At 47.7% G+C, this 16487-nt stretch overlaps 1 protein-coding gene across 1 annotated transcript in view; it reads right to left on the bottom strand.

Moving 5' to 3' along the window:
- The window catches only part of LOC137544961 (multidrug and toxin extrusion protein 2-like), a 113354-nt gene extending 103424 nt beyond the window's left edge, over window positions 1–9930 (bottom strand). The window contains exon 1 of the mRNA XM_068266059.1: window positions 9844–9930. Coding sequence (XP_068122160.1) covers window positions 9844–9930 — 87 coding nt within the window. The remainder of the gene's footprint in view (window positions 1–9843) is intronic.
- Window positions 9931–16487: the final 6557 nt, after the last annotated feature.

The raw sequence follows: 16487 nt of genomic DNA, 5'->3' as shown, positions 1-16487 counted from the left end.
TGTGGTGCAAAGCAGTAAAATGCACCCACCTGTGTAGAAAAAGAACAAAACAATATAACCTAATGTGACTTGTAAGCAGTGTACGTGGGGCTGCGCATATGCAGACCCGGGGTTGAAACCGCGGAGATGCACATGCACACACCCCACACACAGTGCCAGGTGCAATAAAACAAATGCAAGATATAAAAAAACAGATGCAGGATATATGTAATACACCAGCAGTGTAAAGTGCTATCAGTGCCTGAAAGTGTGAATGGATCAATGAAAGACTGCCTTACCGGGAAAACCTAAGAGGGGAGCTTAGGAGCAGGATGCCTGTGATTGCATGGCGAATAGCAGTGGCGGCTCCAGGAAATTTTTTTAGGGGGTGCTATGCAGGTGCTGGACCAATTTCCGGGGGAGCCGACGACCTGCGGCGCGCGAAGCGCGCCGCGGCAAAAAATGGGTGTGGCTACAACCTGCGGCGCGCGAAGCGTGGTCATGACCGGATGAGGGCGGGGCTAACTGTAATTTAAAGTGAACCCAGGGTGAGAGTGATATGGTGGCTGCCATATTTATTTCCTTTTAAACAATACTAGTTGCCTGGCAGCCCTGCTGATCTATTTGGCTGTAGTAGTGAACTGAATTACACCAGAAACAAGCCATGCAGTTAATCTTGTCAGTTCTGACAATATTGTCAGAAACCCCTGACCTGCTGCATGCTTGTTCAGGGTCTATGGTTGAAAGAATAAGAGGCAGAGGACCAGCACGGCAGCCAGGCAACTGGTATTGCTTAAAGGGAGATAAATATGGCAGCCTCAATATTATTCTCACCTCGGGTTCCCTTTAAAAGTGCAACGCAAAGACAGAGGGCCCAAGTTTTGGTGACCCTTTTCCCAGAAAATTCACATAATTGTGCAGGTTTTCTCAAGAAAATACACGTAATGTGAGCAGATTTTAACAAAAAACACGTCCAATGACCCCAATATGCACAATCGTTATCAGATATGGCTCCAATATGCACAATCGGTAGCAGATATGACCCCAATATGCACAATCGGTAGCAGATATGACCCCAATATGCACAATCGGTAGCAGATATGACCCCAATATGCACAATCGGTAGCAGATATGACCCCAATATGCACAATCGGTAGCAGATATGACCCCAATATGCACAATCGGTAGCAGATATGACCCCAATATGCACAATCGGTAGCAGATATGACCCCAATATGCACAATCGGTAGCAGATATGACCCCAATATGCACAATCGGTGGCAGATATGACCCCAATATGCACAATCGGTGGCAGATATGACCCCAATATGCACAATCGGTAGCAGATATGACCCCCAATATGCACAATCGGTGGCAGATATGGCCCCAATATGCACAATCGGTGGCAGATATGGCCCCAATATGCACAATCGGTGGCAGATATGGTCCCAATATGCACAATCGGTGGCAGATATGGTCCCAATATGCACAATCGGTGGCAGATATGGTCCCAATATGCACAATCGGTGGCAGATATGGTCCCAATATGCACAATCGGTGGCAGATATGGTCCCAATATGCACAATCGGTGGCAGATATGGTCCCAATATGCACAATCGGTGGCAGATATGGTCCCAATATGCACAATCGGTGGCAGATATGGTCCCAATATGCACAATCGGTAGCAGATATGGTCCCAATATGCACAATCGGTAGCAGATATGACCCCAATATGCACAATCGGTGGCAGATATGACCCCAATATGCACAATCGGTAGCAGATATGACCCCAATATGCACAATCGGTAGCAGATATGACCCCAATATGCACAATCGGTAGCAGATATGACCCCAATATGCACAATCGGTAGCAGATATGACTCCAATATGCACAATCCGTAGCAGATATGACCCCAATATGCACAATCGGTAGCAGAAATGACCCCAATATGCACAATCGGTAGCAGAAATGACCCCAATATGCACAATCGGTAGCAGAAATGACCCCAATATGCACAATCGGTAGCAGAAATGACCCCAATATGCACAATCGGTAGCAGAAATGAACCCAATATGCACAATCCGTAGCAGATATGACCCCAATATGCACAATCCGTAGCAGATATGACCCCAATATGCACAATCCGTAGCAGATATGACCCCAATATGCACAATCCGTAGCAGATATGACCCCAATATGCACAATCAGCATCACCTGAAAAAGAAAAGAAAAACCCTAAAACTCACCTACAGCCAGAAGACCTTCTTTCCCGACCTCCTGTCCCGAGTCCCGACCTCATTGTGGCGCGCAGCGCCCGCGCGCCCACGATCCTCTTCCTTCCCGACGTCACGATGAGACTTCCTGCCTGCATGCAGAGAGCAGGGCTACGGGAAAATGGCCGCCCGAAGCCATGCACTGCAGACTCGAAGTCTGCAGAACAGGGCTCCGGGCGGCCATCTTACCGTAGCCCTGCCTGCTGCTCCGTGCTGCCGCTGTGTGAACTGACTTGGCGTCTTTTAGACGCCTGAAGTCAGTTCACTCCAGGGGGTGCTTTGGGGGTGCTTGGACAATTCTAGGGGGTGCTCGAGCACCCCCTTGCACCCCCCTGGCGCCGCCCCTGGCGAATAGCAATCATTTCTTGAACTATCTTCTATTTTTTAACTTCTCACTTTGCAAAGTATTGATTTTTTTTCCCCTCTACTACCTCTTTAAAGAGACTCTGTAACATTAAAAACGTCCCCTGGGGGGTACTCACCTCGGGTGGGGGAAGCCTCAGGATCCTAATTAGGCTTCCCACGCCGTCCTCTGTCCCACGGAGGTCTCGCTGCAGCCCTCCGAACAGCCGGCGACAGGCCCGACTGTTCAATTCAATATTTACCTTTGCAGGCTCCAGCGGGGGCGCTGTGGCTGCTTTCGCTCCGAAGGAGGCGGAAATACCCGATCTCAGTCGGGTCCGCTCTACTGCGCAGGCGCCGGAGACTTGCGCCTGCGCAGTAGAGCGGACCCGACGGCGATCGGGTATTTCCGCCTCCTTCGGAGCGAAAGCAGCCAGAGCACCTGCGCAGGAGCCAGGAAGGTAAATATTACGTCACCGCTGTACGGAGGGCTACAGCGAGACCCCCGAGGGACGGCAGACGGCGTGGGAAGCCTCATTAGGATCCTGAGGCTTCCCCCATCCGAGGTGAGTACCCCCCAGGGGACGTTTTGTCGTTACAGATCCTCTTTAACTTCAAGTCCTCTCCTATTAGCCTTGTAATAGCAGATTAAAATATGAAAAAAGCCCTGAATACCTGCAATACTATATAAACTACCACTGTTCCTTCTTATACTCAAATGATGGCATAGCTCTCCTTTGTACTCAGGAGTGTTCCACTGTCGCAGACAACTCACACCTGCACAGCAGAGTGGACCCAACCGGGCTCAGCTATTTCTGCCGGGGCCTGAACGGAAAGTGGCTAGTGCGTCTGCGTGGGGTGCGTCACAGGCTTGTTATGGTTCTTTTCGTGGTGTGCCAGTGCTGGATTGGGGATGCTTAGAAGGATGGGGAAGCCTTTTTAGGGTCCATAGGCTTCCCCCTCCCAAGGTAAGTACCCTCCTAGGGAAACTTTTTTCAAAACAGGTTTACTTTGAAGAGAATCTGTACTGTCCGATTTGTACAATAAAAAAACATACCAATCGAGTAACTGTAATCTCCTGGATCCTTCTTTGCCATTTCCGCCATTCCCCACCGCGATCCTGGCTTTTAATAGCCAGTTTTAGGCAGTGTTTACAAACAAAAAACACGAACGCTAACCAGGAAGTGATGTTTGTGTATATATATATATATATATGTCTTGTTATAGTATACTACAAGTTTTTATTACATAGTGAATTATCTGCACCCCAGTCATGGATTCTCACAGTTTCTCAGCATGAACAGCTCCCTCTCCCCTCAAACAAGCTGAAATTGAGAGCAGAGATCTGTCTGTGAGGATCCGCTGGGCCGCCTGCGCAGGCAGGCAGCCTTTTGACCACTGTTCAGGTCTGCATTCTGCAGGTCTCTGGAAGAGAGACCTTTTGTCAGTTTTGCAGCTTGCTGCTGCTGAGGAATTTGCATACGTTTGTCATGCAAATTGCCTAGCCACATCCTTTGTAGGCTTGCTCAATATATACCATGTGATATCACAGACCTGGGCTGGTCATAAGGGTTAGTCCTGTGTAACACTCCTGGAGTGTCAGCCTTGCTCATTGTTTGAAGATTAGCCTAGAGTAATTCCTGGGACTGTACTAGGCAGGTTCCCTAGTGCAGTTAGGATTGCATATCTGTTTTGGTTGTCTGTTACGATTGTCCTGTCCCAGCGGTGGTCGACAGGAGATCGTTCTGATCTTTGATCTTGGAGTATAGCTGGAGCAGCGGTTGCTACCAGCTATCTCCTCTGCCTGTCTAGCTTGGATCGCACTCGCCTTGCGCTAGTGCTGTGGATCCTTCTGTTCTGTCTTCCTGGATCGCACTAGCCTCTTGCGCTAGTGCTGTGGATCCTATCTCTCACTTATTCCTGTTTTAGTGTATCTGTCTTGTCTGCTACGAACGCTTGCTGGAGGCTCGGTGAGGTAACCGTTAAGCAAGCGCTCGCATCCTCTGTTTTATGTTTGTCTGTCGGTGGTTAGTTAGGCGTGCTTGTCTCTGTTGTGCTTAACACGCGGAGACTGCGCATAAACGCGTGCACTGTTGCGAATGAGTGCGGTGTTCGCGTTTAGTTAGCGTTTGTTATTTTCCTTATCTTCTCATTGTATATTTGCTGTGCCTTTGCTACTCTCGTGCTCTGCCTTGCTGTAGCCTTGTGTCACCTCTGGCAATCGCCTCTCTCGCGATTGCGTTCCTACTTCATATCTGCTGTTGTGTATGCACCGTCGCGGGTTGGCGACTAGTTTGGTGCACACACATACAATCTGTCCCTTTTCTCAATCTCGTTCGCAATCGCTTCTCAGGCGATTGCGTTCTCACTCAGTTTCCTTTGTTGTATGTCCGCCGCCGCAGGTTGGCAGCTAGATTGGTGGACATACATACATTCCTCATCTGTGCTTACTCGGTCTTGTGTCGCTGTTAGCAACCGCCATCTCCGGCGTTTGCCTTCTCACTTTATCTTCCTGGTTGTGTGTTTATCGTCGCAGGGTGGCGACTAGTTTGGTGAACACACATACCCTCTGTCGCTTTGATCTCTCTCTTTCAGGGCTATCTTGCCCTGCGTTTCTTCCTTTCGTGCAATTCCTGTCTTGCGTCTGTGGCAGGGCAGAGGAGCTGTTCCTCTGCACTCCACAGCTCCACCTGCCGACAGGAATTTCCCTCTACAGGTGCATTGCACCTTTTGCTGGGTTCCCTCAAATTATACGCTTGTGGAGGATTTCCGCAGTGTCAGCGCACGTCTTGTGCGCTGATCACGGAGAGAATTCCACAATCGTTACAGTATGACCAGCCAAACCGAAATTCCCAGTGTAGAGGGAATTTCCAATTTGTACGATTTGGTCAAATATGGGTCCTGTGTCTTTAAGAGGTTTAAGAAACTGGACTCTGAAACCAGAGATGAGTTTTTTCCTGCAGTGCATGATGCTGATCAGATTAGGTCATGCAACATTTCTCTGTCATTTCCATATGTTAATGAGTTGGTGCTTGCAGGCCAGTCTGCTGATTCGGCTTGTCAGCCAAAAGATTCGTTGCCCATAGCAACCACAAATAAAGAGGTTATTTCTGTTAAGTCTGAAAGGTGCAAAACCATTCAGTATGACAATGATGTTGCTCAGTCTCCGGGTTTTTTGCCTCAATCCAAAGCTTATGTGGATCCTATTATAGGTAGGATCGCACACTATATTAAAGCAGTTAAAAAAATCTGTTCTTGTTCCTGAACTCCACCCATATGGAGATTATCTGGATACTGGCTTGTTTGAACCTCCATTTGCCTCATGGGACATTGGGGCCTTGATGGAGGAATTTGATTTTGATTGGAAAGCCTTTTGCGATTTTTACATCGCAAAAAGCGAAGATGTCTTGAATGATTGTCTCGATTCTATGTACCTTTTGATTGATTCCGATGAATGTGACGAGGGTGATGTGGATCTGGTGTTTTATGTATGGCAGACGATTCTGGATGAGTTGCACACACACCAATCAATTGATTCCAATAAAGAGACATCGTTGTCGGATGATTGTTCCTGCCTTTCTGGGGTAAAGCATGTGAGTCGTGACATTGTGCGATCTGAAATGAGTGGGTGTGCCACTGTGGTTGATTCCTGTGCGACTCCTGGGGGATTCTCTCCTGACTGCGTGCAGTTTGAATCTGTGCGATCTGATGCCTGTTTCTCTGATGTTCCTGCAGATTGTGATCAGCATGAATGTGCCAGTTTTCTCAAGGATGTGTGGGACCCCTTGTCATTTAGAGACAGATCTTTAAGATCTTCCATCTGTGATCCTGCTATGGGGAAAATTCCTAAATTATGCAGCATCAAAAGTAAAATTAATATGTCTAATAAAGTTTTTCCTGATGTTGTCGCTATTTCTACTGCAAATGCGTCTTTGTCTCACCCTGTTCACACCTGCAAGGGCCTGTTGCCTGGTGACAGTTGCTCCAGTGTTTCTGTCCTGAACGCCTTACAGTCTGCCCCGCAGATCGCGGAGGTTTGCGCTATGGAAGCGTCAGTTTCACAACCTAAAGCGATTTTTGATTCGCAAGTTTTGCGTTCTGACTCCTCAGATTTGACATTGTTAGCCGAATCTAAGAGTGAGACAGCGCTTCGGTTTTGCGAATCTGATGCTGAAGCTTCTTTGCTTTGCTCAGAGAAGCTTTCTCTGAATCTGCCCTGTACCATGAATGAAAACATGATCTCCACTCGCACTGACATTTGTGAGTCCCTTTCTTGTTCTGAGGAAAATGCTGATTCTGCACCCTGTACTCTGGATGAGTTAATATGGCCTTGTTTAGAGTCTCCTGCAGTGTCCCTAGAGGCTCGTCTAGGTATTGCTACTATACTCACCTGTTTTTCTGCAGTTTTGGAGTTGCAAGCTAGTTTGACTGCTACGCAGAATTCTGGGTGCAGTGAGATTAAAGTTAGGGAGTCAGTGTGTGTTCCAGTAAATATTCCTGTACATTCCGCTCATGATGATGAAATTCAGTCTCAGTTTATGGTGGAACCTTCCCTGGGACATCTGCCCTGTCCACAAAATAAAGTTCCAGTTTTGCCCTGTAACATGGATAGTTTAGAATCCTTCTCAGAAAACTTGAAAAATGATGTTCCTGAGGTCTTGTCTGATGTCCTGGAGACCTCCGAGTTCCTCCCAAAGGGTGCGGAACTTGTAGGAGATGTCTCCTGCCCCCCGAATCCTTCTGAGGTGTTGCCCACTTCAGTAGGCATTGCTGTTGTGCTGACTACCTTTGCAGCTCTGGTGGAGCTTCACTCATATGTAGTCGATGATGATATTATTGTCACAGAGATTTCTAGGTTTGAGTCCAAGCCTTCTTTTGAAAGTCCAGTGCTTGAGACCACTGCTCGTGATGATTCTCTGCCCGGTTCTGGTTTTGGTCTTGTCGTAACGGACTCTGAGGTTGGCAGTTCCTCGACGTGTCCTGAGGTTCCCCTTGGGCTAGTGTACCCCGATTTGTTCTGTGACCCAGAAAGCCCAAGTGTGTCTCGGTTGCCAGCCTGTTTAGATGCTTCCTCGGTGGAAACCTGTTCTGATGTTGCCTCTCTGCCTGCATGCCCAGAGGTGGTCCCTGAAGGCCCTGGTCTTGATGCTTGTCCTGGTAATTCTGAATCCGGAATTGTCATTGGTTCCATAGGGGTTCTTGATAGTTCTCCGTGTGAGCCTGGTGATCGTTTTGCCCTCCTGGGATCTCTGCGGAGCTTCAAAGTGTTCTGGGAGATCCTGGGAGAAATATTTCCTGGTACCTTGGATGAGATCAGCAGTGGGTGCTTTGTGGAAAGGGACACTTCGAATGGGTATTGTGGCAGGTTTGGTATTTTTGGACGGTCCTTGGAAGGTGGTGGGCATGGCTCGGTGGGTGTCGATGGCTTCTTCTCTGGCATTCACAGTCCTGATGGGTGTTACACTGAGACTTGTGGTACTGATGGGCATGTTTCGGTGGCTTCTCCTTCCGATGAGGTTGGTTTCGGGTGGGCTGACTGGAATTGGGCCTTGTCAGGCTGTCCTGACCTTCATGAGTCTTCAGTTAGAGTCTTTTGCAAATATCAGGTTAGAGGCTCGTCTGGAATCCGACCCTAGAGGGGGGGGGTACTGTGAGGATCCGCTCGGCTGCCTGCGCAGGCAGGCAGCCTTTTGACCACTGTTCAGGTCTGCATTCTGCAGGTCTCTGGAAGAGAGACCTTTTGTCAGTTTTGCAGCTTGCTGCTGCTGAGGAATTTGCATACGTTTGTCATGCAAATTGCCTAGCCACATCCTTTGTAGGCTTGCTCTATATATACCATGTGATATCACAGACCTGGGCTGGTCATAAGGGTTAGTCCTGTGTAACACTCCTGGAGTGTCAGCCTTGCTCATTGTTTGAAGATTAGAGTAATTCCTGGGACTGTACTAGGCAGGTTCCCTAGTGCAGTTAGGATTGCATAACTGTTTTGGTTGTCTGTTGCGATTGTCCTGTCCCAGCGGTGGTCGACAGGAGATCGTTCTGATCTTTGTTCTTGGAGTATAGCTGGAGCAGCGGTTGCTACCAGCTATCTCCTCTGCCTGTCTAGCTTGGATCGCACTCGCCTTGCGCTAGTGCTGTGGATCCTTCTGTTCTGTCTTCCTGGATCGCACTAGCCTCTTGCGCTAATGCTGTGGATCCTATCTCTCACTTATTCCTTGTCTTGTGCTTGTCTCTGTTGTGCTTAACACGCGGAGACCGCGCATAAACGCGTGCACTGTTGCGAATGAGTGCGGTGTTCGCGTTTAGTTCCTATTTCATATCTGCTGTTGTGTATGCACCGTCGCGGGTTGGCGACTAGTTTGGTGCACACACATACAATCTGTCCCTTTGCTCAATCTCACTCGCAATCGCTTCTCAGGCGATTGCGTTCTCACTCAGTTTCCTTTGTTGTGTGTTCCCCGTCGCAGGTTGGCGGCTAGATTGGTGGACATACATACATTCCTCATCTGTGCTTATTCGGTCTTGTGTCGCTGTTAGCAACCGCCATCTCCAGCGTTTGCCTTCTCACTTTATCTTCCTGGTTGTGTGTTCACCGTCGCGGGGTGGCGACTAGTTTGGTGAACACACATACCCTCTGTCGCTTTGATCTCTCTCTTTCAGGGCTATCTTGCCCTGCGTTTCTTCCTTTCGTGCAATTCATGTCTTGCGTCTGTGGCAGGGCAGAGGAGCTGTTCCTCTGCACTCCACAGCTCCACCTGCCGACAGGAATTTCCCTCTACAGGTGCATTGCACCTTTTGCTGGGTTCCCTCAAATTATACGCTTGTGGAGGATTTTCGCAGTGTCATCGCACGTCTTGTGCGCTGATCACGGAGAGAATTCCACAATCGTTACACTGTCTGTGACTAATAAACAAAGCACACACACAGAGCCTGCAGGGGGCCCGGAGGGGCGTGCATAACGTCTCCCTATCACAGCAGAAGCAGCACATTTCTCCCTGGGTCGACAAAGCTTGACAATGAAAAGAAGATTATATACTGTATATTACAGAGACAGTGCAACCAGAAAAGGCTGCAGTAATGCAGACCACATTAGAACAGGTATAGGAACTTATAGGATAGAAGAAATAAGGCTGAAAATTTTGTTACAGAGTCTCTTTAAACAATGAAGAAAATACTTACAGTATACTGATATCTAATTTATATAATCAAAATATATTACACAGTAAATACAATATAAAAAATACTTACAGATGCAGCAAGGATAACTGAGTCTAGCTCAACTTTTCCTAAATGTCCACAGAATACGGCGCTTATAAACACCACAAAAAATACCATAAAGTCAGATAGGGCCTAAAAAACAAATAAATAAGATATTTTTTTCTGATCATTTCTGATTTAGTAATTCACATCATTATTCATTAAAATATTGCTAATGAAATGTATTAAGGATTAAAAATTACAAAGACAGTGTTGTACCAATATTATAATTGAAGCAACTGGACCTAGATAAGGAGTTTCCCAAACACTCCCACTTATAAATATAAAAAAAGAGTTTAACTAGATAGCGCTAAAAGGTAAAAATTACTTTTTAACCACTTGCCGACCGCGCACTCATAACGCGCGTCGGCAAAGTGGCAGCTGCAGGACCAGCGACGCAGTATTGCGTCGCCAGCTGCAGGCTGATTAATCAGGAAGCAGCCGCTCGTGCGAGCGGCTGCTTCCTGTCAAATTACGGCGGGGGGCTCCGTGAATAGCCTGCGGGCCGCCGATGGCGGCTCGCAGGCTAAATGTAAACACAAGCGGAAATAATCCGCTTTGTTTACATTTGTACGGCGCTGCTGCGCAGCAGCGCCGTAAGGCAGATCGGCGATCCCCGGCCAATCAGCGGCCGGGGATCGCCGCCATGTGACCAGAGACAGCCTGTCACTGGCTGCACAGGACGGATAGCGTCCTGTGCAGCCCGGCTTACCAGGGGGGGCCAGGTAGAAGAGGGAGGGGGAGGATTTGGCCGCGGAGGGGGGCTTTGAGGTGCCCCCCCCCCCCCGCAACACCCGCAGGCAGGAGCGATCAGACCCCCCCAGCACATCATCCCCCTAGTGGGGAAAAAAGGGGGGCGATCTGGTCGCTCTGCCTGCACGCTGATCTGTGCTGGGGGCTGCAGAGCCCACCCAGCACAGATCAGCTACAACAGCGCTGGTCGTTAAGGGGGGGGTAAAGGGTAGGTCCTCAAGTGGTTAATAGTGATAAATGTTTTGCATATGCAATAAGCAAAAAATGAATAAAAAAAAAACAAAAGACCCCTTAAGGAAAGATTGGAGGAACACTGCAAAAATATAACAAAGGGAAATAAGAAATATCCACTTTCTGTTCATTATAAACAATTTCATAACTGCTCCTTTAAGGGAACTAAATTCTGCGCTAGTTATTGGAAATGTCTAGGCACGAAACACAATGGATATACAGCTTAAAGGGACTCCGAGCAGTGCAGAAACTATGGAAAGATGCATATCATTTTAACCACTTCAGCCTACAGGGTTGAGATTTTTTTACATCTGAGCAACTTTCACCTCCCATTCATTTGCCAATAACTTTAGCACTACTCATCACAATGAATTGATCTATATCTTGTTTTTTCCACCACCAATTAGGCTTTCTGTGGGTGATACATTTTGCTGAGAATTAATTTATTCTAAATCCATTTTAACAGGAATATTAACCACTTCCCGACCGCCCACTACACAGGGGCGGCGGGGAAGTGGAGCCCTGCAGGACGGCCTCACCCACAGAGGCTGCGGTCCATTTAAGGGCATGGGCGGAGCGATCGCGTCATCCGTGACGCGATCCTCCGCCGGCGCCTGTCACTGCTCGCTCGCCGCAACATCCCGCCGGCTATACGGAAGCGCCGGCGGGATGTTAACCCCGCGATCGCCGCATACAAAGTGTATAATACACTTTGTAATGTTTACAAAGTGTATTATACAGGCTGCCTCCTGCCCTGGTGGTCCCAGTGTCCGAGGGACCACCAGGGCAGGCTGCAGCCACCCTAGTCTGCACCCAAGCACACTGATTTCTCCCTCCCCTGCCCCAGATCGCCCACAGCACCCATCAGACCCCCCCCTGCCCACCCCCCAGACCCCTGTTTGCACCCAATCACCCCCCTAATCACCCATCAATCACTCCCTGTCACTATCTGTCAACGCTATTTTTTTTTTATCCCCCCCCCTGCTCCCTGCCCCCTCCTGATCACCCCCCACCCCTCAGATTCTCCCCAGACCCCCCCCCCCCAGACCACCCCCCCCTGTTCACTGTATGCATCTATCCCCCTGATCACCTGTCAATCACCTGTCAATCACCTGTCAATCACCCGTCAATCACCCGTCAATCACCCCCTGTCACTGCCACCCATCAATCAGCCCCTAACCTGCCCCTTGCGGGCAATCTGATCACCCCCCCACACCAATAGATCGCCCACAGATCCGACATCAGATCACCTCCCAAATCCATTGTTTACATCTATTCTCTCCTCTAAACACCCACTAATTACCCATCAATCACCCATCAATCACCCCCTATCACCACCTGTCACTGTTACCTATCAGATCAGACCCTAATCTGCCCCTTGCGGGCACCCAATCACCTGCCTACACGCTCAGATTGCCCTCAGACCCCCCCTTATCAACTCGCCAGTGCATTAATTACATCTGTTCTTCCCTGTAATAACCCACTGATCACCTGTCAATCACCTGCCAATCACCTATCACCCATCAATCACCCCCTGTCACTGCCACCCATCAATCAGCCCCTAACCTGCCCCTTGCGGGCAATCTGATCACCCACCCACACCATTAGATCGCCCGCAAACCCGCCGTCAGATTACCTCCCAAATGTATCGTTTACATCTGTTATCTTCTCTAAACACCTACTAATTACCCATCAATCACCCATCAATCACCCCCTATCACCACCTGTCACTTTTACCTATCAGATCAGACCCTAATCTGCCCCTTGCGGGCACCCAATCACCCGCCCACACGCTCAGATTGCCCTCTGACCCCCCCCCCCTTATCAATTCGCCCGTGCATTAATTACATCTGTCCTTCCCTGTAATAACCCACTGATCACCTGTCAATCACCTGCCAATCACCTATCACCCATCAATCACCCCCTGTCACTGCCACCCAACAATCAGCCCCTAACCTGCCCCTTGCGGGCAAACTGATCACCCACCCACACCAATAGATCGCCCGCAGATCCGACATCAGATCACCACCCAAGCGCAGTGTTTCCATCTATTCTCTCCTCTAAACACCCACTAATTACCCATCAATCACCCATCAATCACCCCCTATCACCACCTGTCACTGTTACCCATCAGATCAGACCCTAATCTGCCCCTTGCGGGCACCCAATCGCCCGCCTACAATCTCAGATTGCCCTCAGACCCCCCCTTATCAATTCGCCAGTGCAATATTTACATCTGTTCTCCCCTGTAATAACCCACTGATTACCTGTCAATCACCTATCAATCACCCATCAATCACCCCCTGTCACTGACACCCATCAATCACCCGCTGTCACTGACACCCATCAATCAGCCCCTAACCTGCCCCTTGTGGGCAAACTGATCACCCACCCACACCAATAGATCGCCCGCAGATCCGACAACAGATCACCACCCAAGCGCAGTGTTTCCATCTATTCTCTACCCTAAACACCCACTAATTACCCATCAATCACCCCCTGTCACTGCTACCTATCAGATTAGACCCCTATCTGCCCCTAGGGCACTCAATCACCCGCCCACACCCTCAGAATGCCCTCAGACCCCAGCCCTGATCACCTCGCCAGTGCATTGCTTGCACCTATTCTCCCCTCTAATCACACCTTAAGACACCCATCAATCACCTCCTGTCACCCCCTAGCACACCTACCCATCAGATCAGGCCCCAATTTGCCCCGTGTGGGCTCCTGATCACTCGGCCAAACCCTCAGACCCCCTTCCGATCACCTCCCCAGTGCATTGATTGCATCTATTTTCCCCTCTAACCACCCCCTGAGACACCCATCAATCACCTCCTGTCACCCCCCTAGCACTCCTATCCATCAGATCAGGCCCAATACAACCTGTCATCTAAAAGGCCACCCTGCTTATGACCGGTTCCACAAAATTCACCCCCTCATAGACCACCTGTCATCAAAATTTGCAGATGCTTATACCCCTGAACAGTCATTTTGAGACATTTGGTTTCCAGACTACTCACGGTTTTGGGCCTGTAAAATGCCAGGGTGGTATAGGAACCCCACAAGTGACCCCATTTTAGAAAAAAAAGACACCCCAAGGTATTATGTTAGGTGTATGACGAGTTCATAGAAGATTTTATTTTTTGTCAAAAGTTAGCGGAAAATAATTTTTATTGGTTTTTTTTCACAAAGTGTCATTTTTCACTAACTTGTGACAAAAAATAAAATCTTCTATGAACTTGCCATACACCTAACGGAATACCTTGGGGTGTCTTCTTTCTAAAATGGGGTCACTTGTGGGGTTCCTATACTGCCCTGGCATTTTAGGGGCCCTAAACCGCGAGGAGTAGTCTAGAAAACAAATGCTTCAAAATGACCTGTGAATAGGACGTTGGGCCCCTTAGCGCACCTAGGCTGCAAAAAAGTGTCACACATGTGGTACCGCCGTACTCAGGAAAAGTAGTATAATGTGTTTTGGGGTGTATTTTTACACATACCCATGCTGGGTGGGAGAAATTTCTATGTAAATGGACAATTGTGTGTAAAAAAATCAAACAATTGTCATTTACAGAGATATTTCTCCCACTTAGCATGGGTATGTGTAAAAATACACCCCAAAACGCATTATACTACTTCTCCTGAGTACAGCGGTACCACATGTGTGGCACTTTTTTACACCCTAAGTACGCTAAGGGGCCCAAAGTCCAATGAGTACCTTTAGGATTTCACAGGTCATTTTGCGACATTTGGTTTCAAGACTACTCCTCACGGTTTAGGGCCCCTAAAATGCCAGGGCAGTATAGGAACCCCACAAATGACCCCATTCTAGAAAGAAGACACCCAAAGGTATTCCGTACGGAGTATGGTGAGTTCATAGAAGATTTTATTTTTTGTCACAAGTTAGCGGAAAATGACACTTTGTGAAAAAAAACTATTAAAATCAATTTCCGCTAACTTGTGACAAAAAAATAAAAACTTCTATGAACTCACCATACTCCTAACGGAATACCTTGGGGTGTCTTCTTTCTAAAATGGGGTCATTAGTGGGGTTCCTATACTGCCCTGGCATTTTAGGGGCCCTAAACCGTGAGGAGTAGTCTTGAAACAAAAATGACCTGTGAAATCCTAAAGGTACTCATTGGACTTTATGCCCCTTAGTGCAGTTAGGGTGCAAAAAAGTGCCACACATGTGGTATCGCCGTACTCCGGAGAAGTAGTACAATGTGTTTTGAGGTGTATTTTTACACATACCCATGCTGGGTGGGAGAAATACCTCTGTAAATGACAATCTTTTGATTTTTTTACACACAATTGTCCATTTACAGAGGTATTTCTCCCACCCAGCATGTGTATGTGTAAAAATACACCTCAAAACACATTGTACTGCTTCTCCCGAGTATGGCGATACCACATGTGTGGCACTTTTTTGCACCCTAACTGCGCTAAAGGGCCCAAAGTCCAATGAGTACCTTTAGGATTTCACAGGTCATTTTGAGAAATTTCGTTTCAAGGCTACTCCTCACGGTTTAGGGCCCCTAAAATGCCAGGGCAGTATAGGAACCCCACAAATGACCCCATTTTAGAAAGAAGACACCCCAAGGTATTCCGTTAGGAGTATGGTGAGTTCATAGAAGTTTTTATTTTTTGTCAAAAGTTAGCGGAAATTGATTTTAATTGTGTTTTTTCACAAAGTGTCATTTTCCGCTAACTTGTGACAAAAAATAAAATCTTCTATGAACTCGCCATACTACTAACGGAATACCTTGGGGTGTCTTCTTTCTAAAATGGGGTCATTTGTGGGGTTCCTATACTGCCCTGGCATTTTAGGGGCCCTAAACCGTGAGGAGTAGTCTTGAAACAAAATTTCTCAAAATGACCTGTGAAATCTTAAAGGTACTCATTGGACTTTGGGCCCTTTAGCGCAGTTAGGGTGCAAAAAAGTGCCACACATGTGGTATCGCCGTACTCAGGAGAAGTAGTATAATGTGTTTTGTGGTGTATTTTTACACATACCCATGCTGAGTGGGAGAAATATCTCTGTAAATGGACAATTGTGTGTAAAAAAAATTAACAAATTGTCATTTACAGAGATATTTCTCCCACCCAGCATGGGTATGTGTAAAAATACACCCCAAAACACATTATACTACTTCTCCTGAGTATGGCAATACCACATGTGTGGCACTTTTTTGCAGCCTAACTGCGCTAAGGGGTCCAAAGTCCAATGAGCACCTTTAGGCTTTACAGGGGTGCTTACAATTTAGCACCCCCCAAAATGTCAGGACAGTAAACACACCCCACAAATGATCCCATTTTGGAAAGTAGACCCTTCAAGGTATTCAGAGAGGGGCATGGTGAGTCCGTGGCAGATTTCATTTTTTTTTTGTCGCAAGTTAGAAGAAATGGAAACTTTTTTTTTTTTTTTTTTCTCACAAAGTGTCATTTTCCGCTTACTTGTGACAAAAAATAATATCTTCTATGAACTCACTATGCCTCTCAGTGAATACTTTGGGATGTCTTCTTTCCAAAATGGGGTCATTTGGGGGGTATTTATACTATCCTGGAATTCTAGCCCCTCATGAAACATGACAGGGGGTCAGAAAAGTCAGAGATGCTTGAAAATGGGAAAATTCACTTTTTGCACCATAGTT

Source organism: Hyperolius riggenbachi, chromosome 2, assembly GCF_040937935.1.
Source record: "Hyperolius riggenbachi isolate aHypRig1 chromosome 2, aHypRig1.pri, whole genome shotgun sequence".
Classification (NCBI taxonomy): domain Eukaryota; kingdom Metazoa; phylum Chordata; class Amphibia; order Anura; family Hyperoliidae; genus Hyperolius; species Hyperolius riggenbachi.
The sequence above is the reverse complement of the archived record's forward strand: the minus strand, read 5'-3'. Positions and strand labels throughout refer to the sequence as shown.